The sequence below is a fragment of the Phalacrocorax carbo genome, chromosome Z, assembly GCF_963921805.1.
Source record: "Phalacrocorax carbo chromosome Z, bPhaCar2.1, whole genome shotgun sequence".
NCBI lineage: Eukaryota > Metazoa > Chordata > Aves > Suliformes > Phalacrocoracidae > Phalacrocorax > Phalacrocorax carbo.
The window spans coordinates 1,011,735-1,037,134 of record NC_087548.1 but is presented as its reverse complement, the minus strand read 5'-3'; the positions used below and the strand labels follow the sequence as shown (position 1 = coordinate 1,037,134).

Sequence of the window (25,400 nt, the reverse complement as noted above, 5' to 3'; positions counted from 1 at the left end):
AATCGATTACCGGGTTGCCCTGTGAAGAGCCTACGGCGATGACTTCAGCTGCAACACAGACCCAGCTGTAGGCGCGCTACCGAAATGGAGGGGACAGGCACCTCTGGGGTGACGGAGCCTGGGAGAAAGGAGCGGCTTCAGGTAGCTGGCCTGCCGCGCGTTGCTCACGTGGCTTTGCAGTAGGTGCGAATGAAGCACGCAGCGTTGTTGGTACGGGTGTTCATGCATCGGCCGCCGGCGCTATGGAGGGGGTTAAGTTGTGATCCCCGACTCCCACAGGTTGTTGCGTTGACTTACTTTGTTGATATCGTGCGTCCTCCACGGTTGTGGAGGTCACGGGTCATCCAAACTGCTTAAGAAAATTCGTTACAATTACGTGCAACAGGAGAAAACTTCTAAGATTAACATGTAGTGTGGTCAGCACTGTGATGGAAAAGACGGCTGCTTCCTATGAAATGATGATCATTTTTATGGAAATAGCTTTATTTAGAAAACATTATCTATAGATTAAAATAAATAGCATGGTTTAATGGAATTATGCAATTAACAGGAATGAAAATACAAAGTTTAATGCACAGTTATGACCCAAGTCATATTGGCTTTCTCCTTCCTGCTAGATTATAAACAAATTTTGGATTAAAATAATGATAGTTTACTCTTTCTATAGCACTGTAATACAATTTCATAGTTAGAGGAAGCATGCATTTAAGCCAGCGTAGTTGGGTTCTCTTCATAAATTGAAACAAGTCTGATCTAAAACTCATTTACTGTCTTGGAACAGAATTGATCGTGCTTTCACATTTGATTCCCCCACTGCAGATTTTGAGAGGAAGAAAAATGGCATTGTTAGGTCGGTTTTACTAGGCCAGAGTTAGACTGAAAAGACTGGGGAAGCAGCTATTATAAACACTTTCCTCTTTTTCCTTTCGTCTCCCTTATGAATTATGCAAAATCTTACAGAATTTTAAAACAACTTAGGGGCAGCGTTTGGCCCCACTTAGGAATATCCTTTGCTGTCTGTTCGCCTCATGTGAAAAGCAATATATATTATGTTGTTTAATAGAAACGCTGGGGTTTTACTGCACCTAGGATTGGCTGTTCTGACCTGTTAAACCTCTCTTAAATTTCCAGAATTAACATGGATAATTAACACAGAGGAAATCTTCCCTGAGCGATTAAATAACACTTCTGATGTTTTTAAGTCTTCACAGTGGATGAGACTTCCTTTCTGATCAGATACGAGGCAAAAAACCCTGGGATTTTTCTTCTTGTGTTGTTAAAAAATAGAATCTTAACTGTCCAGTAAAGCACCAAGTTATATATGTGCTGCAGAAACGCATTCATTTAAGAAGCATTTCATTTTCAGAACCCCGAGAGGCTGTCAGAAATTTCCGGACAACCTTTGCTTCCTCGTGCGGGCTGGGAGCCGGCGGCACCGGGCGGGCGGCGGAGCGGGGCTGGCGGCGGCGTCCTGCTGGCGGGTGCTGCGCAGCCACCGCCGCCGTGCTCCGGCCGCCCGTCAACTTTTCAGTGTAAACGAGAAAAAGGGCTTAGAGCAAGTTGTAAGTGTCGCTTTAAATGTACATTTTTGCTAATCCCAACTTTTGCCCTTTTTTTTTTTGGCTAACAATTTAAATTTCCTGACGAAACAAGCAGGGACTACCTTTCCCTAGATATTTTTCAAAACCGTATTACTTCCAGAGTATTTCCGATAGAAGGGGCCGTCCCTCGGCCCCCAGGAGAGCAAAGCCACAGCGGCTACGTGCCGAGCCGCGAGCCCCGCGAGCGGGAATTGTTCCCCTCCCTCTGCAGCGGCTGGGAGGAGCGGGTGGGGGCTATCGATTGCCTGCACAGCGAACGTCCTATTGTTCTCGGCCGCCGGCAGGTAGGGGCAGCCTGCGCCGCCCCGGAGCGCCTTACTGCATCGGGGATACTGGGAATTGATCTGGACTCGTCGCGCAGCGGCCAAGCGGCGACGCGAGCCGGCCGCCCTCGCCTGAGCGCCGGCCGCAGACGGCAGTCCCGCAGCTACCCTGTCTGGTCTGCGGAGCACAGCGGCTGCACGGCAGCCCGGCCTTGCCGCGGCGACGTCTCGGCCCTTCCTACCCGGGCATGGTAGGAACCGGCTGGCACCGCAGTGCGCGGCGGCAGCTGCCCCAGCGCTGCCGCTCGCCGGCCGGGGCGGCTCGGCGCGATTTGAGCGGCGTCGCTCGCTCCGACCTGTAGGAACTGGGGATTGTTTCTTTTCGGCCTCTTTGCTTCTCTCCTGTTACACAGGAGCAACTCAAGTTTAATTCTAAATTGTTTTTTACTTTCGGTAAAATGCAGTCTCGTTACTGCCATGTGCAGTAACGAATTAGCTTCTTAATACGCTCTAAAGCCGTACTTTTGAAAAGAAATAAAAAAACCTACTTATTCGCGTGAATTCTGAAATTGCCGTGGACGTTGCAGGCGTTGCACCTGTTGCAAGAGTGGTACTTAAATGACTTGGAGGTCAGCAAAAAGGAAGTCTCTCCTAGCATAAGATTTGGAGAAACTCCAAGTGTCAGGGTTAAATTAAAGGCCAAAAAAACCTGCTGAGTATGAATTCTGTAAAAATTAGGAAAGCTGACGCTGAGTACCGTTGGGAAAAAAAAATCTTTTCATCATTACGTCTTTAGAAAAAATTCTTCAAATAATGACTAGTTAAGTTGTCAATTTTGGCCTAAAAATATCCTCTGGTTTTAAACCTGTCTGAAAGATGAGAGAAGATAGGTAATAAACATTCACTGCACTAGAAGTAGGAAGGGACTGAGGGGTATGGATTTGTAACCCAGCTGTCCAAATTTATATTTCTCTCTTTCCGCGGACGTTTCACGCGCGTATTCGTCAGATCATCCAGAAACGGTCACAATTTGGTTTAATTTCCTGTAGGAAAACACTGTGCCCGCGGACACGGGGAGAGAGGGCAGACGGAAACAAATGAGAGCTATGGTTCTTCACTACTTTTTTTTTTTTTACATAAAATCAGAAAAAGATGCAAAGCAAGTTAAATCATATTCTTGGAGTCCATCATTTTTGTTTAGTTGGAACTTGATCTCGTGGCAAATTATGAGAATGGGAATCAGAGTTATCAGTGTCTCGTTCATGCCTGCGCTATCGATTTTTCCTGAGCAAATTATTTAATTTTTTTAAATCTATCGGCAAAGCGGGGATAACAATGCTGACTGATGTAATACGGCTAAAGCTCTTGAGATTCAGCAAGGAAAGACGTTTTAGAAATCCGAGCGGGTATATGCATTGAAAATAACTGATAAGCTTTAGTATTCATGTCACATTTTCATTAATAACAATGACATAAGGATCGAAGACTCAAACCTTTATTTTAGTGTTCAAGTAAACACATGAAAAAGTGGGCAGATTTTTAACGGCGCGGCTGGTTGCTGGATGTACCTGTTCGGGGGGGGTCTGTGTGCTGCCGCACGGGGTGTTTCCCCTAGAGGTACATGGAAAGAGCCTCAAGGCCTGGCACGTTCACGATCCACCCAAAATGGTGAAAGCACTTTGATACTCGTGTCCAAAATTTTATCTTTCTCCACTGCTTGAGGAAAATCCAGTCCGGCTTTGGTGGTCCTGATAACTCCCTTGCGCTGACGGGGTGGCCAGCCCTGTCCGGGGCAAAATCACTGCTCTCTCGATTCCCTCCTGTACGGCTGGTTTTTATTTCCATACCCTTGTGGTGCACACGTACCAATGCAGAATAAAGCATCCGGACCTAAACTGTATTTTGGTACAAACTTATACAGGGATGTCGTTTCCTGAGCTGTGTTTCCAGCTAAGTTCCTGCTTGGAGTACCTCTCTCTAGTAAGTCGAGCTCCAGTTTTTAATGAAAGGAGCTTTTGTGAGTTGTTTCTTGACGACTTTTTCTAACAGAAGGTACGTGTAAATCATCAAAACTTAGTTTTTGCTAGGGCAGATTTTTCATTTAAAGAGTACGACGTTATCTAGACTTCCATCAAGAACGACGCCGCCCCCTGCTTGGGGTCACTGCGGAGCGCTCCCGAAAGCAGGAGCGCGCTGGCTTGGGAGGACCTGTTCTGTCGCGTCACCGTGTCGGCCCACCCTTCTCCTAGCGGACCTCGAAGTAGATGTCCTCTTGCGGGTGCGATGGTGGCGCGAGCGTGGAGGTCCACCGAAAGATGCCGAATCAGCGCCCGGCGTGAGCGGGGCCCTGCCCTGGGCTGCGCGGGCCAGGCTGCGGGTCCGGGGGATGCGCGTTAGCGCGGCTGCCCCCCGTCCTGCCCCGCATAATGGACTCAAAGGTTAAGAGCAAAGGATCTCCGCAGCCCCAATCAGCAGAGCTTTTCCAGGGCTAATTACCTCTTTACTGCGCTGACTCTAATGTGACATGTTTATTGCCTTAACTAACAACTCATTAGCTTAGTTGATGTTTCTGTCAATATTAATTCGTTCATTTAAGCGAAGTCAAAGCTTAAACAAAGATGTCCAGGCTGAGAAACGGGCAGCAGAATGACTTTTGTTTAGTTCATCTTTTCCCTTAGCTCAATTTACACGAGGTAGGTGTCAGCAGGAGCAACGCTAGGCAGGATTCCTATGAAAAAGCTAGGCATCTTTCATTGTGGTAATGTTTGAGTAGTCACGCTTTTTCATAATGCTCTGATACTTGAGAGATAAAATTTGCACAAACTAGAGCTTCGTGGCCTGCTCTGCGCTCCCAGAAGGAACTTCTGCTTCCTTTGTTCCGTGCAAGGGATTAGTGCAAATGGACTAGAAAAGCGTGGCTCTTGTTGGCTTTTCTGAATGCTTTAAATGACAGGCGGTTCCTTTATTTAATAAACAAAACAGGCAACTCATAGAGGACAGTTCTGAAAACTGAAGAAAAAATTGTTAGAATCAATAGGTTCTCTTTATCACAATAGCAAGCTAAGTGGACGTTATTAAGAGGTAGCAAATAATTATGTAGAGATAACAATTTATTATCTTTACCTGGAAGCGTGGCTTGTTTTAGCCCTCCTACACATTCGTATACATTTAATTATTTTTATTTTAAAAAAAGGTCTAGTAAATGAAATTATTAATCACATTTCGTCAATATGCGGAACCCAGATCAGAATTTGGGTATGCTGAAGTATTTTGAGGCATCATTCCTCTCTCTGTCCCCCACGCCCGAAAGCTGTATTTCTCTCCAAAAGCAAAAAAGAAAAGGCATCGTGGGGAGGAGGGAGAGCGAGTTAATGAGGACGCCGCCAGCGCCGTGGGGTCGTCGTAGTAAACCGCCCGAGTTAGGCGTGCAGCCTCGGGACGGGCGGCGATGCCCTGGGCGGGCGCTCAGCGAGAGGGAGCCGCGGGGCCGAGGGGGCAGCTCCCCCCGGGCGACCCCCCGCTGCCGGGGAGCCCTGCTCGCCGTGGGCTCTGGGCAAGGGGAGCGCGACGTCGCGCTGAGACAGCATCGCTCCGCGGCGGCAGCTGCGTCCCCAGATAGTTCACTTAACGAAGCGTCACCTCTGCCCGTGACTGAGGTGGTGTAACCATGGTGTAATCAGGATTTTAATTAAGAGCAGAGCTGATTGAGCCCCCGCACGGGCAGGCGCGTGGCACGTTTGGAAGCGAGCCGTTGTTTCGGTGGAGAGTTTTGGTGACTTGTTTCTGCCGTTTCTCGCTCAGTTAAGCCCATCTAGTGTGACCTGCTTCTGGCTGTAGCCGAGGTACTGGTGAAAAGGTGTGTAATCTCAGCGTGGCTAGTTTTAACTGATATTTTCCCAATTTTATCTTTTAAGTTTGTTTTTCTTGGTCATCCTTTCAAAATGATGAACCTTTTTTTTTTCCCTGAAAACTTTATTACCTCTGTTAATACTGTTACAGATTTTCAGTGTTTTCTTAGCAAGTGTCAGTTGAAGGGAGGGGGCTTTTTATCATTTCCATTTTGATTTATTCTGACTTCTTTTGCACAGTTTGCAGGCAGAAATATTTAGGCGTGTGGACAACTACTATTTTTTCCAAAAAGATATTTAGTACTATTTCTTTTGTAGCAAAAATACGATGTTTAAGACTCAACACTGGCAGTACTGGCATGGGCCTGTTCAATTCAGATCACCGTGCCATGGAGACCGATGCGTTCCAGTAACAAACCAGCCACCATCGCCACTGGGAGAGCTCTAAAACGCTCGTAGGCGGCCGCTGGCGGGGTTGGAGCGTTGCTAGCGGGGCGCACGCTTCTAAGCCATCCTAGGCTCGTGCGTAGCAGAACGGCCTCCCTGCCTCCCGCTGTTCGTTGGGCTGAGCGCGATGACGGGGAGCGTGGATACGTTCATCTGAGGCAGTCTGTGCTGGTGTCCCCTGCCTTTCGGCGTGTGGTTAGCCCCCGCGTTTGGGGACTGCTGGGGGTTCCCATCCTGGATTCCCTATGGAGTCTGTGGCACAGGGAGCCTCGGAGCGCCCCGCACCCTACAGTTAGTTAACAGAACCGATACCCACAGAGCCACGTCTTTCCCTGTTTCGCTGACCTTGGGAAGACCCTGCCGCTGGAAGCTCCTGCGCTTCCTTGGTGAGGTAAAGCCTCAGTGTGGTGACTCGCGAGCAGGTCTCCACACTGCGCTTCTCAACGGCAAGCATTTGGAAACAAAGCAAAATCAGTTCTGCAGCCCTTTCTTCACTGTCCCGTTCTCTCCCGCTCTGCACGGCAGGCAAGGCGCTGACGTTTCTGCTGCTGCAGCCGCCCAGCCCCAAGCTGCCCGCGCACAGCACCATCCGCAGAACCGCCATCGACCTCATCGGCCGCGGCTTTACCGTCTGGGAGCCCTACATGGACGTCTCCGCCGTGCTGATGGGCCTTCTGGAGCTCTGCGCCGACGCGGAGAAACAGCTCGCCAAGTAGGTATCCCACTTACGCACTTACAAATGCCTATTTGCATCGTTTCTGACCTTCTGTGGGTCTGGGTTTTGCAGCAGTTGGTTCAAATCCTGACGGCCGTGGTACCTGGCTAGAAGGTGGGACAAGGAATAAATCCTTGTCTCAAGCATTGCATTTGAACCAGTACCACCTAAATTACAATTTCAAGCCTGCGTTAGTCTGGCTCGGTTTGCCGTTTCCCGCGGCTCCAGCGGGCATTGTTGGGAAGGAGGGGGTTTGACCGCGGCGGCAGAGACCCGGTCCCTTGCGCGCGGTGGCACCGCAGGGCTGGCTCCTCTCGGCACGGGGAGTCGCCCCGCTAAGGCTGGCAGGCACCCAACGCTTGGTAGGCGCTGCCTGGGGCTGCGCAGCATTCAGCTTCCGGTCCTATGGCTAGTGATTTTGAGAAACAAAGTGGGTTAAATTTTTTATATCTAAAATATGTCTGTCTGTCTTTAACATCGTATTTTTTTCACCCTTTCTTAACTGTTAAAATAGTATTTTCGGAAGGTCTTTTCCACGGGCGTGTCTGAACACGTGGATTTTTTCCCCCCATGGTTTTACAAGCCGTTCCGTCAGGCTGTGAATTGTTTGGCGGGCGCGTTTTGGAAAAGGTGGTTATTTCATCAACAGCATCGCTATTAATAGCATCAAGGTAACTTGTAGATTTAAGGATTGCTAAGAAATCATAAACTCAATAGACCACAGCCTGTCTCTAGGGTCAGAGACCAACTTATTAAAGCGTCCTAAATCAAGATTTATATGGTATGCTGTCTTCTACCTCCATTCTAACCTCTTGGAAATAAAATCCGCTTTCAATTAGGTATTTGTAATTGGGGTTGGGGGGGGCAAATTTCATAAGGAAGTCTGACTTCGACATAAAATACCCAGGAAAAAATGTAATACGGGATTTTTTTGTGGTTGGAGATTTTTTGGGGGTTTTTTGGTGGTTTTTTTTTGTGCAAGGAACTTTTAAGCGCTTATTTTTTTGTTTCTTAAAAATGACTATAACTGTACACCTAGTTACGTATACGCAAGTCCGTATGCCAGCAGTTACACCTGACAGTGCTGTGTGCTATCAGTCGCGCCTTCAAACAGCTATGGCTAAATCAAATAATTACGGCTAAATGCATAAGGGAAGTCATTAAGATGGCTTGCGTAATAACGGTAGTGTCTTACCTTTTTTCAATGCATTTTGTGTTAAGATAATGGGATTCTTGAATATTAGCCCTTGGAATTTATTTAATGTGCGCAGCTTTGCAGGGCACGAAGAGCCTTTTTGTTGAGTATCCATGAATTTTATGATCTGCGGCCTAAACGTAATAAATTTCATCTGAGGCCCCGATCCTCACACGACCAGTCTTTACTCACACCATTAATCTGATTAATGACAGCGGGACTATTTGCACAAGAAAGGGTTTTGCAGTATAGTCCTTGGTTTTGTTATTGTTTGTTGTAAAATTGATCACCTCGCCCGAAATTTATCCTAAATCCCTCTGAACAATTTTTTCTGCATTTAGTTTTCATTTAAAAAAAGGAACCCACTCAAACGTGCGAAAGGAGGGGCTCTGATTTCCACGCGGAAATAAATCAAAAATAAAAAGTCACTCTAAGAAGCAACCACAGTAGGCTGGTTATAAGAAAAGAAACAATGATACTATGCTCCATGTAATCGGCTTTGAAAGCTGTTTCAGGCTTCCTGCTTTTAATAGCAAACCTTGAAAAAGATGAGTGTATGTACTTCGGTGTCGCTGAGACGGAGTTCTCATTCGTAGGTACGCGGCTCTTGCATAGGAACAAATTAGTCCCCAGTTAGGACGCATAAAATGTATTAGCTCGAGGCAGAGGGTTGCCTCGAGCTAATACAAGTTTCATATTTATTTGGTTCTCAGTGTGAACTAATACTGTAGTATTCAAGTTCTGTAGGCATCCACTTGGAAAACGGCGGTTACTAAAACTATTTACATTTAATAATCATTTTCATCCCATAAAATATTGAAAACATTGATCTTTTTTCTAATAAAAGCTCAGCACGGATTTGTTGTTAAGCAAGTTTCTGGCCCTAAATGCATCGGCTGCTCCCGCGCGGGCAGCTCCGCGTTTCGAATCGGTGCTGGGGGGCCGCGCGGCCGGGCACGGCGCCGGCACCTCCCGCCCGCGGCACGGCGACGCTGCCCCCCGTTCCGGCCCAGCGTCCTGTCGCACCAGTGCCGCTACAGCGCTTCCCGAGTCTGGCACCCCGCGCGCTCTCTGAGTATTCCCTAGGGTTTTTTTTAACGTATTTCATGCTTAATTTTTAATTTACGCAGCGCTTTCTACATAATGCGTTAATTAGTGGTGTTCGTTAATGTTATTTTATAAACCATTCGGTAATCGATAAACTGGTCATTAATGGGGGAACAACCCCGTTCCTAAAGGAGGGCGGCTGACTCGCCTGTCGTATTTTCTTCGCAAGGTTTTTCCTTGTGGGGGGGGAGGGAGGGTGGAAATCTAGTGTCTGAAATTGCCGAGGTCATCGTAATTGATTATTTAAATTTTACTGTATTTCTTCCCATGAAACGCAGAGGTTCCTTTCTCCCCAGGTAACATTTTGCTCGGTGGCTTTGCCGCTGCCTGTCAAGCTTTCCGGGTATAACCTGAAGCGTGTGGAGAGTTTTAGGTCAAGAGAAGGAAGTGCCTGCAGTACTTCAGAACTGCGTTAAAACCGCAGTAGGCCCTCAGTGGTCCGGTGGACACTCACCTGCGTGTGAAAGCCGAGCTCGGCGGGAGGAGGGGCTTGGCTTAGCTTGCAGGTGTTCTTGTTTACAGCATTGCCGTAATAACATTATTTCAAATATTTAAAAAAACAAAACCCTTCAACAATCAGGCAGTTTTGTTTCTTATTCTGAGGCGGCTGTTTACCAAATCACAGCCAACACGGTCTTTTATGTTGCAGCATCTGAAACTGTAGAGCGTCCTCATGATCACGAATATCTGAATTATAAGCGTTATTGTCAGGTGTTTAAACGATGTATTTGTTTTCCGTTACTTTTCTATTTCAGTCAAGGATTTCTTTTGCTTCTAGCGATAACATTTAACGCCGGGAACGCTTCCCCGCGCCTGCGGCATTTCACCTTAGAACTTAGCTCCGGCTCTTACAGTTCTGAAAACTGCTCTATTGTCAGTGATTTTTGCTTTAGATGTTTGTTTATAAACGCACGCGTTTTAAACGCTAGAGGCGATAAGGAACGGGTCGGGTTGTCTTAACACCACGTAGGTGTTTTATCGCCCACCTCCGGAGGTGTAATGCTTCTGACTTTTACATTGTGCTAAGGCAGATACGACCAGTTTTATGGACCGGTTTTGATTTCCTCAAGGTTTAAGAGTGAGTGACTGCTGTGTGTTGGGGGGGTGTTTCTGGAGAAATACGTACAAACCGGAGGAACATTGTTATTTGTCTGAACTTCAGTTATTTCTTGTCGTGTGACAGAAGCAGCCAAAACGTTTTGCCTTCCCAGAGAACCTCCTCAGCCCCATTGTATGTAAATGCGGCCGCGCAGAAGCCGAGCCAAGGCGGTTCTTCAGAAAGTCATTTTCCTCTTGCGATTACATCCTTAGCTGTCATAAAGATTAGTATGGCTCTCTATCCACAGAGCGCTGAATAAATGAATGTATCAGCATGTAGCCTTGAGGAGCCCGATGCAATTTTCATCATGATAAATTGCATAATAAGCGAGAAAGTGTTTGCTTATTAATCCATAACAAGATTTAGATTGAAAATGGCCTGTTACATTCATGACAGATACAGTGCCGACCGCAGACGGACGAAGATGGAAAGAAATGGAGCAACAATGTGTGCAGGGGGTTAAGTGTGCATCTTACCCTCCCGGTGCCCTGCTGAGCTGCCCCTTTTTGTGCCTGATTTACCGTGTACACAATAACAGCGCACAGCTGCCTGGCTTCTCTCCCTGATGTTAAGAACGTTTCATGAAAGAGCTTTTATGTCAAGCTTCTGCTTTAAAGGGAAAAAAAAAATCGCTTCCCATTTATTGACCAAAAAAAAAAAAAAGCGGTGTTTTTCTTTTTTCCCCTTCTGAATTAAATAAATATCTGAGCTGTTATCCAAAACTCTGGCATTTATAACTCCTCCACTCTCCCAGTTCATCCCAGTCCCCAGAGGTTATACTGTGCGAGCCTGCCATGCCGAATGAAACTGCTCAGTTGTGAGGATTAAGAGTATTTTTCTAGCATTTATTAGGCTTTGATTTCTTGGCATGGATGACGATAGGGATCGTTGCTGTCCGTTATTTTTGCTCTTTGAATTACAAGCTAGAGTTTGATATAGATTATGGTATTATATACCAAAATTAGCAAATTGCACTCTAATCGATCCATATGTTTTTATATGTATGTGTGTGTAGTAAAATAATTAGGCTAAAGAGATTTAGTTTTGTCTGTGTTTAGTGGAAAACTTCACCATACTTCCATATGCTTACGGATTCCATCTGCGGAGCCGTAGGACATCCCTAGTGTTCAAGTACGGTGGAACATTTTTAAAACATAACCTAAGCAGTTGCTGAAATTGAGGGTTTTAAAGGAGAAACGTGAGCTGGTTACTTGGTCCTCAAGGTGAGGTGGCAAGTCACCGCACGCTGCCGCTACAGACGTGGTGTAAACCTGGAAATGGCAGGGATTTGCGTCCGTGTCGGTTCCGGCTTAGACCTTGGATTGCAGGGGCTGGGAGCTCAGCCTCGATGAGCTGCAGCTGTGTCACGCGAAGGGCAGCGGTCCCTCAGCACCTGCAGCCTCTCGTGGAGGCTGAGGAGGAGGAGGAGAACTGGCATCATGCCACGGAGGGGGTTTGCTTCCTCCCGTTCTTTCAGCCATCGCTTCAAGGCTGCCTGGATCAACAAGAGTGGCTTTGAGGTGGATCGATGTAGAGGTTTGTTAGATGAGATGGGATACACCCATCTTCCCTTTTTCCCTCCCCCTGACCTCAGAGCATCAAAGCGAAGTCTCCAACCAGCGGCTTCCCCTGAGGGGCGGGGTGGCCCCGTCTCTGCACCCTTCGGCACGTCCCTGGGAAGCACGTCCTTCGCGAGGTCCCCCTCGGATCTCGGCGCGACCAGCTGGGTCGGCGCTTGGCTTCCGTCAGTCCAGTTAGTAAAGAGAGATTAACCAAGGCCATTACCTTTTATGCTGAAATTTCACATTCTTAGTCCCATGAAGTTTTCATCTGGCATTGCTTTAAGGGCGTCAAGGAATGGAGAGAACCGATTGCTGCGTTTTCTCCTCACCGCCACCGAAACCTTTTCCATCTATTTCCTAGGTGTGACCCACAGCTCTGCCTAGGTAGCTTGTTCTTTTCCACTTGTTTTAAGAATCAGCTTTTAAAATGCATCTTCCTTATTTTTTTTTGTAGAAGGGGAAGTACATAAACACTACTCTGAAGTTGCGATAACTTGTGCTAAACGTGTAAACGAGTTATCTATTAAAATTATCTATATTTCACTGAAAACATTATTCACCTAGTATATTGGTACCCAGAAAACTCAGGATGTTCAGGTTACTGGTGTGGGGGAAGTTGGCGATGGATTTGGGAAGGGAGGGAGCATCATTCCCTGATGATGCCGGATACCGGCCCATGAGATCACCTGGGAAATGAGCTAAAAAAGCACAACTAAACACAAGAATAAATCCAAGGTTTTCACTGTCGTTTGCAGGCAGAATATCATCTCTGGTGTTAGAAGGCATGCGTGACAGGGCAAGCTGCATCCTCCTTGTCTGCGTTACCGGTGCGGAAATGCCTCCTCGAACGCCTGCCTGCAGCGCGGTGGGGCGTCGGGCTGGGTGGGGGCGAGGGGCACAACGCGTGCTGCCAGCTCCTGCTGGGCGTGCGCAAGTCCGGGAACTCATCAGTACAAGAACAGAAGCCTGGGTGTGAAAGGCAGCGTTTCCCTCTGGACGTTGGTTTGGCGTCTGCTCGGGTTTTGTCCTGGGGCTCGCTGCGGTGTGCCCGCCCCACCTCGCAGGGCTTCCCTCTGCAAGAGGACGTGCGGAGCAGCTGGCCCGGCCCCAGGAGGGGGTTAATCTCTCCCCACATACTACCACTGCTGAGCCGTGCTAATGAATTAACAAAAAGCCTGTTGCTTTCTGGGAAAATGGACGCTTTACCAGGCGCCCCGTAAGGAAGGGTACTGCTGGCAGGAACACGAAGCCTCTTTAGAGAAAGAAGTACTGAGGCGCTGGGGGTTTGGTTGCTTTTGGGAGACAATGAGCCCCTGAAGGCCTGACTCTGATACCTCCTCCTTCCTGGTTCATCGCTTTTGTCTGCAACATCTGCACAGGATTTTTAAAGTTTTATTCAGATACGGTTTTACAAGTAAAAGGCCGATGGGGACATCTTTATTGTTGCAGAGACTTTATTGGGTTTCTAATTCAGTAATTTTAATGCATACAGTGACGGTGAGGAGTGGGAAAGAAAATGACAGTAAACTGGTTTGTATTTGTGTGAACTGAGGTCTGTAGGGCGGTGATCCGTACCCCATCACGTTGTTGCTCTGGAAATGTAGTTCGTTTGGCAGAGAATGCGTTAACCACCCTGAAGTTCTTTGTTGCGAAGTATTTAATTTGTAAACTTCCCCAACATAAAATCAGGTATTGCATACCAATTACATTTAAGGACACTTTTAAATAGAGAGAGAGAATGTCATCCTCTAGGCACCTCTCTCTAAATTAAAGGTGTAAGTAAAATAACTGTCCAGTTTCGCCATGCTACCTAAATCCTCTGCAAGGGCACGGACAGACTTTGCACTAATCTAGTTGGGTTTGTAAACTTCTATTACTCTGTATAACAAAATTTCAAAGAGCACTGGGGAAGAGGAACCCCTTCAAACAGTGCCTCAGAGGAGGTTTTCAGTGCGTCTGAGGAAGCGCCACATCGTGCTTGTTTTCTCTTACTCACGTTTTCACATGTGGTCTCTTATTGAAGTGTTGGGGGAAAGAAAAAACCACCTTTTGTGCTCTACGTCCTGGCTCTGAAAATGTAGATCTCATCCCGTCTCACTTCCAAATAATGTCATTGTTAAATCCAGGGTAAGGAACATCAGCGTAACTGCTGTTGAAGACACATAATTTTTCTGGTTTAGGCTGAAAGAAGAGAAGCTCAGATGTTATGGTCCCGAGGTGAATAGACAGATTAACCCAAATATCTTTGGAGTTCGGCCAAGTGACCTGCTGCTTTTTCTTGCCGCTTTGAGTCCCGTGGGTTTGAACCCCACGGGCTTTGCCATCGCACGGTGCAAACGCTGACGCTGTGTTATTTGAGGGGGGTGGCGCACCCGGAGCACAAGACGTGTGCTTTGGGATTTCCACATCGCTTGGGTAGTTTCAGTTTCTCCTTTCCCTCATTTCTTTTCAGAGCAGGTTGTGTCTGGCTCTCTGTTTTCAGAGCAGAAAGAACTTCGTTGACCCTGATAGACCAGTTTTTACAAACTTGGAAGCTTATAGAGATGCTAAAGGCATAGAGAAGTGTGGAATGATTATACTCTTCTCCGTGACTCTGCTGTTACGTCCTGTGGCTTGCCTGCCGTAGAGGTTGCTGGCAGATCTCTGGTTTAAAGAGGTCTTGAGGCTCCCCTAAGGTGTAAGGGCGGGCTAAGGCAACCAGCCCAGTGGGTCCGGAGGAGTAAAAAGAGAGATCTTGTGGCCCTTCGCCTCCCAGGTATGCTGAGCAAAGTGGACGCAGCTGAGCCGGCGTCCAGCGGCCTCCGAACTGGTGCGGGCAGGGTGGGGATTTGGAGCGGCACGCTCCCATTCGGCCGCTCCGATGGCAGCGGGTGGGAGAGCTGGAAGCGGCGGCCCCGACCTAAACGGGTAATCCCTCCGGCAGCGGCTGCGCCGAGGCCGCGGGGCGAGGCGGCTGGGCAGGGCTGCTGGCGGTGCAGAGCTGCCGATGGTGCTTTCTGGTGCCCTGGTGACTCTGTTTTGTGCGTTGCAGCGAGCCGCAGCGTGCCCAGCCGGGCCGTCCTCGGCGCTCGGAAATGCACGGCGTTCTGGGTGAGATTATTTCACTGGACTAGTACTCACCGAAGGTATTTTTATCTCATGTACGTCTGTCAAAGCATTAAACCATTTGAAATCACATTGATAGTAGAGAAAGCTGCAGATTTTATCTTTCTTCATATAACAAAACCATCTTGTATTGTTATCGTGCGCTTGAATGACGTAGTTGCTTTAACCAAAAGCTTCACTTTTATTAACGCTGATGGTTCACATACACCCGTCGGTGCCGTGTGTTCGGGAGCAGCAACCTCCCTGTGCGGCGGCGGAGGAGCCGCTGCCGCGCGTGGTAGCGTGCAGGGAAGCGCTTCCGCAGAGAAGAGGAAACCTGTGTGTGCTGGCTGCAGGTTAATACCTTTTTTGTTCCTTAATCTCTAAGTAAAACAGCAGAGGGGGTAGTGGAGGAGGGGTTTTAGTGCATTCTCAAGCATAATTTTTCATGGCTTAGCAAAATCCATGAGAAGTCGCAGCACGCTCAGGTGGCGGGCTGATGCCAGCAGGGACCAAAAGAAGCTATCTTTCTTTTGGTTTGTCTTTTTTTTTTAATTTAAAAAGACTTCCAAGGCTGTGGCTTGCTGCTTGGTGGAAGTGTGGTCATAGCAGCAGGATTGATCAGACTATATGTTATAGAAAAATTTTGAAGTGTTTTATTGCTGGCAGACTGGTCTGTGGTCTCTCTTTCCTTGCTGCAATGGTCATGTCAGAGAAAGGTTCCTCTGTGGGCTAGGCTGAACGTTTCAGGTTAATCCCAACGTGCGCTGGCTCCCGGGCGTTCCCTCCCCTTCTCCAAAAGCCCGATTTCGTATCGGACCACGTTCCCCCCACGCTGCTGTGGTTTCCCTTCGGTGAAATGTCCTCTCCCAGGGAGGCCTGCGTGCCTGCAGCGCCAAAACACCGCCCTGCCAAGGCGCCGCTCTTGTTGCTAGACCCTCGATGTCTGAGCGCCCTTGAGTGCCGCCCAAGTCGGTGCTCTCGTATTCAGACGCAGATCAGATGCGCCGCTGTGTATTAGGCTGACCTGCGGAAGGCACACAGTCGTGAGCCCGGAGGGGTGCCGGCGCTCCGCGCCCGCGGCTGGGAACGCGTTGGGCGGCCCGTGGGTGGGAGCGCAGCAAGGGTTTGTAGAATTGCTGGGTAATGTACAACCAGCCTAAGGACCCCGCGCTCCGCTGTGACTCGTGCAGCCGTGGCAGTTGAAATCGTACAGTTTTAAGAAAGGAAGCTGCCAGACAAAAATAAGCTGATGTATCTCCTTTGTCAGGTACATGTTCTCTCCGTTACCAAATACTAGATTTTATTTTCCTTAATGTAGTTATCGGGTACTTGTTATTACCTTATTGTTTCTTGCATTTACCTTGGCATAGCAAATAAAAGCATCGTGCATTAAAAATTTAGATGGCGGTTAATCCCTTACTGCTATCCAAAGAATTGCAGTAAAAACCTCAGTGTTAGTACTTCTAAAGAGCGTTCAAATGATTTCAGTAATTAGAAAGCAGAAGGTATGGGGCTGTCTGTCATCTCATCGTGCTGCTGCAACGGAGTCATGCAGTAAAGAAAATTAAACCGAATAGATTTGGTGGTTTTAGTTCTTCAGGAAGCTTCTCGTTCTACTCTCCTATAACCAGCACTTAGCTGAATTAAGGAGAATTACTATGAACAGGGTATTTTTCAGCCGGGGTTTAAAATGTTGTACAAGAATAAACCATAAATTCTCGGGAAGGCATTCTTCGTTTGCCTCGTTCTCAGTCGGGTGATGTGTATTCAGCACATACAGATAATTTGTTAACAAGGCCTTTTTAACACTTTGGACAGATGCACATACTGTTTTCAATCTTCATGGTTAATTATTCGATTTTGTATTTGATGATAGAACACCCTGACTCCTAATCACTGCTCATTGTTGGAAGTCCATTATATTCTAACTGTTTGAGTGCTCCCGTTGACCTTGAACTGACATTATAAGCTGTTTCTAATCTTTTCACTCTATATTTCTAATGCTCCTTTTCTTTCTCCCCTCTTTGTCTGGTGCCCGTTTAGCATCACAATGGGGCTGCCCCTGAGCCCGGCTGCCGACTCTGCCCGTTCCGCGCGGCACGCTCTCTCCCTCATCGCCACCGCCAGACCACCCGCCTTCATCACCACCATCGCCAAGGAGGTGAGCGGGGCCAGCCAGCTCAGCGGCAGCAGCTTTTCCTCCCAGCTCTGAGGCTTCAGGCTTACGAACAGAAATAGGGAATCAAATGTCCCTCCCTCCCCAGAAAGGGAAACGGCAAGTGTAGTATCTGCATGCCTGCAAATCACCCGTCCTTTACGGCGGGACTGATGCAATGAGCTGTGCCTGGCCTCTGAATTTGTTGTATCCTGATATCCTGCTTATATAAACTTCCAATAGCAGCGTGTAAAACCCTGCTTTCTCCAGGCAATGCAGACATGACCCCATTAAGTGTGAATTAAAACGGAGTGGAGACTTAGCCGTGGGGTTTGGAGGGTGAGGAGGAAGGGACGCTGCTGTGAGGTTAGTGTCGCCTGGGCACACGCTGCCTGAGTCGTCTGAGCGAACCCAGAGACAGCCTGGAGCTTCGGCTGGGCTGAAGCAACAGCAGGGGTTCAGCTGGCCAAAAAAAGCCCATTAGAAAGCAGCCGCCTGATACCTAAAGAAAGATGTACAAGTACGTGGAAATTCTGTAATCAAGGCCCAGGCGTTTCCTTATCTTGACCTTTAGTTTTATGAGATTAAGAATTGCTTAAAGCAGGTAAGCCCTTGCTTAAAAACTACATCAAGGATAACCATTAGTGACTCTACTGATGATGAGTAATGGGGGAGGGAGAAATAATCCATAGGTCTCCAAGTAAAGCAAAGCATTCTGCACAGCACAGACTTTCTTAATGTAACACACGCCGTACAACAGTAAGCACAGATGGAGAATGTTTAGCGTCCGAGCCTCCACGTGTAACCCTGCTCTCTGCTAGGTGCACAGACACACTGCCCTTGCAGCAAACACGCAGTCTCAGCAGAATATTCACACCACCACTCTTGCTCGGGCCAAAGGAGAGATCTTGAGAGTCATTGAGATACTTATTGAGAAGATGCCTACCGACGTCGTGGACCTTCTTGTGGAGGTAAGGCTGTTCTGCCGTCCCTGCTTGCGGGCTCGATGCAACAGCAAAGAAGGTGTTGCTCTGGAGTTGAATCACAGAATTTCTTTCTGTGTGGAGCGTAAACCTTTTTGTGTGCGAAGAGGATCTGTTTTATAGCGCCCAGCTCATTTTTTGAACTTCAAAAGCTTAAATTGCGTTTGAATTGCATTGAATTGCATTGTTGGAGAAAATAAACCCAAGCAAGAGAGCTTGCTGGAGGTACGGTGTGCTCGTCGCACTGGTACTTGGACGTGCTGGGGGATCACGCGGCTGTTTTTGTCTGTTGCATTTGTTGATGCAGATGAATATAGTTGAAGAACAGTAGAGATGGTGTAACAGATCTGTAACTTTGATACTGATGCCCAGAGGCCTTTTTCACACCAGAGCTGCTTAGAGAGCTCCGATAGCTTATGTTTACCAGTAGTTTGTTGTTTTATAACTGTTGACAGATACTCTGGTTCCAGGTGCCAGTACCATTGCTGTTGTAAACTGTAGCCATATGCAAGACAGGTCTTGTTTGTCTTATCCCAATTGTATTTTAAAGTTAGATATCAAAGATGCAGCCAGGCACAGAAATTCTCTATTTTTGCCAGTTAGAACTTTGACTATGAAACATAAAATACAGAACATTAAATGATCTTAACTTTTGTTTCCAAGGTTATGGACATCATCATGTATTGCCTTGAAGGATCTTTAGTTAAGAAAAAGGGTCTTCAGGAGTGCTTTCCAGCCATCTGCAGGTGAGCTTTTCCTCCAAGAATGCTGTGAAGTAAATTGTAGGGTCACCAGCAGGATGTATTTCTTACTTAAGAGTGAAACCATCTTGTCCATGATGCTCACCCCTTGAAACAGCAAATGCGAAGAGTGTTTTTAGCTAACCCGTATTGCCTTTGGTGACGGCTACCTGCTGTGATCTGCCTAGTAGCTGGTGGTGGGGCGCAGGTATTGGAGGACAGCCTCTCCTGGCCAGGCTCTCCCAGGTCCTCCTGAGCTGTTCACGCAGCTGCGTGGCAGTGCCGTCCCCTAGGAAAGGTCAGTGAAATGGAGATGAGAAATAAGAAGTACCAAACGCCTTTCTGGAACGGAGCCTTGCTTCCTCTGCCCTGAGATGCTCCCAGGCACCCGCCAAGGGAGCAGGTTGTGCTGCAGAGTTGTTGTTGTAGGCCTCGAGTAACACCCTCCTCCTCGGGGTAGGAGGCTGCCCTCTTCCCCCGATTTTAGAGATGGGTTTGGGACGCTCGCACTGGACTTGGGCGATTCAACTGGAATTAAACCTCGCCAAGTGCGGAGAGCACCGCCGGTTGCTTAGAGCTGCCCTGCATGGGCGTGGGAACGGCTCCGGCAGCGTTTAAAGCTCTCTGTCTGTGGTGACAGGCAGCTCGGTAAAGTAACAAACAGGAATCAAAGGGATTCAATAACCAGCCCAAAATCAAAGGGAACGAGAAGCGCAGTGGGCGTCTTGTGCTCCCGCTGTCCGTGGCTCGGCCGGTGGGAGGGTGCCGAAAGGCACAAGCGGCGGTTCAGCCGCCGGCTCCCGCTGCCCTTCAGCGGGGGCTGAGCATCGTCAGTCGTCTTTGTCCTGGGCTAGTGCTAGTTCGCTCTGGAAGTGGTACTTCTGCATCGGAAAATGTGATTTATAAAATGGGAACATTTACAGTATCTTTAGAGTATGATAAATATCCCAATTATACTATTAAACTGGTACAGCCGATGAATTATAATAATCATCTGTCGACCATTACGTTTTAATTTAATAAGCTATTAAAATGTTGAATAGTTTCAAGAAAAGAACAGTTATCCTGTTGACAGGTAGGATACGGATAGAGGTAATCTTCCTTCCTCCTGATCCTTTAAAAGGCTTACCTTAAAATATAAATGCAAGGTAAGTGGGTATTAGTGCAAAAATCTCCCTACTCCGGTTGTATTTTTATAGTGATACGTTGTCTTAAAATTTTGTTAAATTACTGGCGATATTGCCTGTTCTACATAGTTATAGCCATTGTAAAAATGATGCAGCACCCCACCGACGGGATCGTTCAGCCCAATGGAAATTTTCATCAGATTTTAGCAAATGGTTGAATCTCTGGAGAGATTCCAAGTGGAAGCACTTTGACGTAATCCTTTTGTTAATTCTTCTAATATCGCGGTGCTCTTTGTGCGGTGCTGCGGTACGTGCGCCCCCGTTGTGGCAAAATCCTTCAGGTGTCTCTGCGTGGCGTGCAAGCTCTTCTTCCTCGGAGGACGCTGTAGAAGCACCTCACTCGTGGCTGTAATGGCAAACGTCTGTTGGTGCCCCTGCGGCCTCCTGGAAGCGACGTTCCTGCTCCAGCAGAACATGAGACCCGGGGCTGGGAGCAGCAGTGTGCTGGGTTAAAGCACCTGATTATCATTCCTCTCGGGTTTTCAGGGTTTTTTTTACTGTTGTACAAATGTAGCAGTCATGCCGTTAATTGCCGCGAGCGTGACTCAATCCTGATGGGTGGTGATGAAGTAAATCCTTCGCTGTGGGTATTTTTGGATACCGTACCTTACAGCGTATGATTACGGTGTCTGTCTGTTTTTCCCATAAGTGTTATTCTTTACAGAGGATCGTGATACCTTTTGGCACGCTCTCTGCAAACCCATCTCTTACCAGAATAAAATAAGTATTGAAGCAGAGTGCAATGAACGTGAAATATTTCTGAATTTCTTTAAAATCGTGAAGGATAATACTGAAGGCTGGACATTCTGCCTGAGCATTTTCCGTTTTCCAGGTTCCGCAGCTGCATTACAGCTGAGTGCTCCCTGGTGGACTCTGCTTGGTCAGGTCGTGTATTTAGTACAGGCTGCTGAGTTAGAGCGCTCTGTGTAATGGCGTAGTCCCGCACGGGAAGATAGATTAAATTTAAAATAACAAGTGTTTTATATGGCAGTATTCAGGCTTTGAAACAGTTGGTGGGCCGTCGCTGCAGCGCAGCGTTGCCGCTGCTGGCTTTCCCGCATCAGCCTGACGGCGATCCGGCCCGAGCAGCCCTGTGTCCAGCTGGCGAGCGTGCTTGCTAGCGTTTGGTGGGAGAGGAAGGGTCGCTTCCCTAGTCGGCCGTTAGCCCGGCTGGCCCTCCCGCGCTCCCGCGCTGCGGCGCCCAGGCGCTTGGCGCCGTGCCGGCTGTGGCTCGGCTTGCGGGCTTTGCAGCGGGCTCCGCTGCGCCGGCCGGCTGGTGACCCCTGTGGCGGGGGACCTGAAGGTACGCGCGGAAGAGACTGGCGAGGGTGAGGAGGTCACAGGGGGAGACTGGGCCGCCCTTATGTACCCAGTTCTCGTTTGGAAAAGGTAGTGGGAGGCTACGTGCGGGTCGCAGCTCGTCCTGCGATGCGGAGGGTCGCTGGCACCGGCAATAGCAGCACAATTCTGCCGGATCCAGCAGAGCTGCTCCAAAGGCTGGAGGGAGGAGGTCTGCTGGCGGGTGGGAGCTTCTCCGCAGAGCAGTAACGGGGCAGCGCTCCGAGCAGGGTCTCCGTCAAGATGCCGCCTATGGGTGCGCATGCATCAGCTGGGCTTGCAAAATGAATTTGTAGCGTAGTCTAAATACATGCTGGCACGTCATTCTCTGTTGAACTCTACCATACAGACCTTTAGAAAGGGATGCAAAGAATTAAGACATTGATATCTCTGTGTGGTGGTAACAGTACTAAGCTAACTAGAAGATAAAGAATGAGGCTAAAGAACTGACAGCTGAATGTCAGTTTAAGGAGTACTTTTTTAGAAAATTAGACTCAAAACCACCTATCTCCTTGAAGCCTTTTTCCCCCAAAACCTTCTGTTGTTATGTAGTCTGATGGATTCTTCTCTTCAAAGAGAAATACTGACTCAGCACTTGGTCTAAATGGGCATTTAAATGCAGTAAGGAGAGAAAAGCTGTTTGCTTACATATAATAGCACGTGATATTCTATTTCTGAATCTACTGGAGGAGACAAGTGGACTGTGCCCGTGCAGTAGTGTGATAGAATTAATGGGGATATAAAACATTTTATGTAGAAACTTTCTCTTGTAGTCCGTTTTACTTGCAGTGATCAAGCAGCGTGTGGCTTTTTATAACTTATGTCTAAAAATACTGAGTTTGGTTATATAAAATAGCCTTAAAAATAGCCCCCTCCCTGTTCACCTGGGGCACCGCTTCAGTTGTGCAGGTGTTTGCAGTTTGACGTGAAATGGTGAAAACCACGAACGCTCTCTTGTTGCCGTCCCGTGCATTGTTCGCCGTGGGCGGCGGGCTTTAGACCCTGCAGGGACCTGCTTGCCCCTGCTTGCCCTTTTCTCTCCTTTCTCATGGCTGGCTCCTGCCCCTCCTGCTCCCTAGCTATTTACCAACAGCTTTTGATTTTTCCTTAGCGCTCCTTTTTGTCATCTTAATAATAAATGAGAAACTATTATTATTATTATTAAATAATGGATAAATAAGTTGTGTGGCTGCCACTGACCAAAGAAGTACAAAAAGCAGATTGATGAGGCAGCTGTTGGCTGCAAAAGAAAACAGAGACGGTGCATAGCCTGGAAAGACTTCCATACCCCAAGAAAAGGGAAGGGTAGCACATCTCATGGCTCCGTAGGCTTTTGTGAGGGTCTTTGCGATATTGGTTGGCTGTGCCGGGCAGAGCAAGAGTTAGGTACGGGAATAATTGGGGTAGCCCGAGCAGGTTTTGTCTTTGTCTTGCCCTCGAGCGGGAATAACCAGAAGAGCTGCCAGGTCTTTCACGGTCGGTGCCTCCCCTTTGGTCGCGCCTGGCGTCATCTGCGTCCCTCTGCTGCAGCACCTCCTTCTGCCGGGGGTGCCGGGGGATGCGCGCCCACCCGTGGGGTGGCACCCCTTCCCCCAGAAGGGGATGGGGGGGCTCGGGTGAGGTGGTGGGTGGGGAAAGGCAAGGGGAGGTGTTAAAGGGCAAGTGAAAATATTTCATGGAAGGTACCCTGGGGGCCTGAGAGCAAAACTGAAAGCGGCGAGCCAGGGAGGGATGATGGGCATGGCTGCCGTCCTCGGGGGTGGATGGACAGGGATGCAAAAGTGCATCTGAGCTGCTGAGTCTTGCCCTTCCTCCTGCACAACAACCAGCGATTTTTTTTTTCCTCTTTTTCTTCTGTAAAACCATGTTCCAGGCTGTTTTTCTCCCCGACTGCTATCCTGCACTGCAGAAACACGTGTATCTTACCTGTGTGAGAGCAGTCGCTGTGGCACTCTGGGAGTCCCGAAGAACAAGGAGATAGATCACTGTAAGATTTGTTGCTCGAAGCCATAAATATGGTCAGCAACATATTTGTGTAGCCTGACTCTAGAAATCTCTGGCAGACATCGTTATAGTAAAATCTAACCGTAAAATTAAAATTTAATTGGAAAGGCAGTCGGCGGTTTTCACGGGTCAGCTCTCCCTTTTAGAGGAAAGGCACAATGATATTTCCAAACACTTGAACTTGAAACAAAGATTTTTGACTCTCTTGTGTTTTGAGGTGTAGAAATTCCTTGAATTTTGCAATTGTTTGGCTTCAAATCGATGCTCGAACGGTAAGGGCTATCGCGTGCTTCTCAGTGCCTTCTCACCTGCAGGATGCTACCAGGTCGGTGTGTTTGGCAAATTTTCCTTCCCCCTGCCCCCCAATGCCAAACAACAATTTATGAGTTTGCATATTTTTTCCTATGCTTTCTCTCATTCTTTTCCATTTGATTTTCAAGGAAAAGTACTTTGAAATTATTCCGCATTTTAGGATTGTCTCGTTTAACCATTCGGTATCCAACATTGTTGCTGTAACCGAGGTACGCACGTGGACGCTCAGGGAGCTGGTGATTTTCGTGTAGGTTATTCCCAAGCTCAGCGGAAGCGTTCAACACTGTGTCATAGAGATAAATAAATCTGATATAATTCTGGGTTAACGTATCAAACATCAGTTGGCTTTGTTTGCTGAATGCCAAGTATGAAAACTGGCAGCTGATGGATTTTTAAATCAAATCTCTGCTCTAGCACTAATGTTAATTACCCAATGGCATTGCAAATTAATTTTAACATCAGGCAGGCAGGTCAGATCTCACCTGTTACTTGTTATAATGTCCAATTCAGGTTCTACATGGTCAGCTATTACGAGCGGAGCCACAGAATAGCGGTGGGAGCTCGCCATGGTTCAGTGGCCCTCTACGACATCCGGACTGGGAAATGTCAGGTAAATAAATCATTGTGACTTCCTCCCCATAAAGTGTGGAAGTTATTGAAAGGAAAGAGCAGCAAGCTCTGCATCAGTTGACATGCTGAGCTGCTGGAACATTATGGATAATGCTGAGGGGATCAATAGTTTAATGAAGGACTCAAAGTATATAGAGCCCTACTGCCTTCATGCACTGGAACCGGATGGGTGCCACAGATGGGTTAATAATGAAGGCCTGAAGTTAGGGGATACCTAACTGAAATGCATGAAAAATCTGATTTTTAAGAGTTGGGGTTTATAGCAGTATGCTTGCCTGTAGAAGGCACAGAGAAAATCCACTGAGGGTTTCGGGTTCTGGTGTTTGGTTTTTTTTTCCTAAAACTCCTCTCCACAAAATGCCATGGTGCTTATGTTTGAGGTATTTCCCCTTTTCTGACGTGAAATAAGGTACGTATTTTCTTACCAGTTACCAGTGCCCTACGAGAGGATGTACTTAAGGATAATGTTGAAATGAGTGCTCGGAATGACAAATGTTTAAATGACAAAGTATTTGCCTTTATCTTTTCAGAAGAGTTTGTTGGTAATGTTCTTCATTATTCCTTGTACTATGTGACCAGCTGTTACTTCTCATTGAATTTCAACAGTCTTTACGTAAAGCTTGGATAAAGTATCTGTATTTCGAATCTGCCCTGTTCTTTGTGCGTGTGTGTGAATATGACAGTTTTGTTGTTTCTAAAAGCTGTTATCTTTAGTCCTTACAAAATGCGCATTACAGAGAAGGTAGCATAGATTTCTTCCGGCCAGATCTGCAGCACCACTCAGTACTTTGCTGGCAGAACCACCTGCTCAGGTGTCTGCGTGGCTGGTTCGTTGTCTGTTCTGAAATTCTGGGGTTTATTTTCCAAATCTATGAACTGACGACACTGTATGTTCTGGTGTTTTTTGTTCAGACAGCCGTCCTATGGAAGCCAGGATGGCCAGATCTGTTTTATAAATAGCTATATAACGCAGGCAAATAGTAATAGTGGACAGCTTTATCTTGTTTTAGCTTAAGTCATTTGGATCGTGATGTATTAATCTAACTGTAAAACGGGCCCACAAGAACTGCTGTATGTTGATGTATCTGATGTCACTGGGCGTCCTTGCTGTCCTGCAGCCCCAGCCG

The 25,400-nt window shown here is 47.6% G+C and overlaps 1 protein-coding gene across 4 annotated transcripts in view; it reads left to right on the top strand.

The window, feature by feature from the left end:
* The window catches only part of WDR7 (WD repeat domain 7), a 144,337-nt gene that overhangs the window by 88,393 nt on the left and 30,544 nt on the right, over positions 1 to 25,400 (top strand). For 3 of the 4 annotated variants that reach the window (XM_064438865.1, XM_064438866.1, XM_064438864.1), the window contains 5 exons: positions 6,685 to 6,871; positions 16,968 to 17,085; positions 17,901 to 18,050; positions 18,726 to 18,808; positions 24,154 to 24,253. In XM_064438865.1, coding sequence (XP_064294935.1) covers positions 6,685 to 6,871; positions 16,968 to 17,085; positions 17,901 to 18,050; positions 18,726 to 18,808; positions 24,154 to 24,253 — 638 coding nt within the window. The remainder of the gene's footprint in view (positions 1 to 6,684; positions 6,872 to 16,967; positions 17,086 to 17,900; positions 18,051 to 18,725; positions 18,809 to 24,153; positions 24,254 to 25,400) is intronic. The other variant, XR_010370684.1, reaches the window with a different exon arrangement.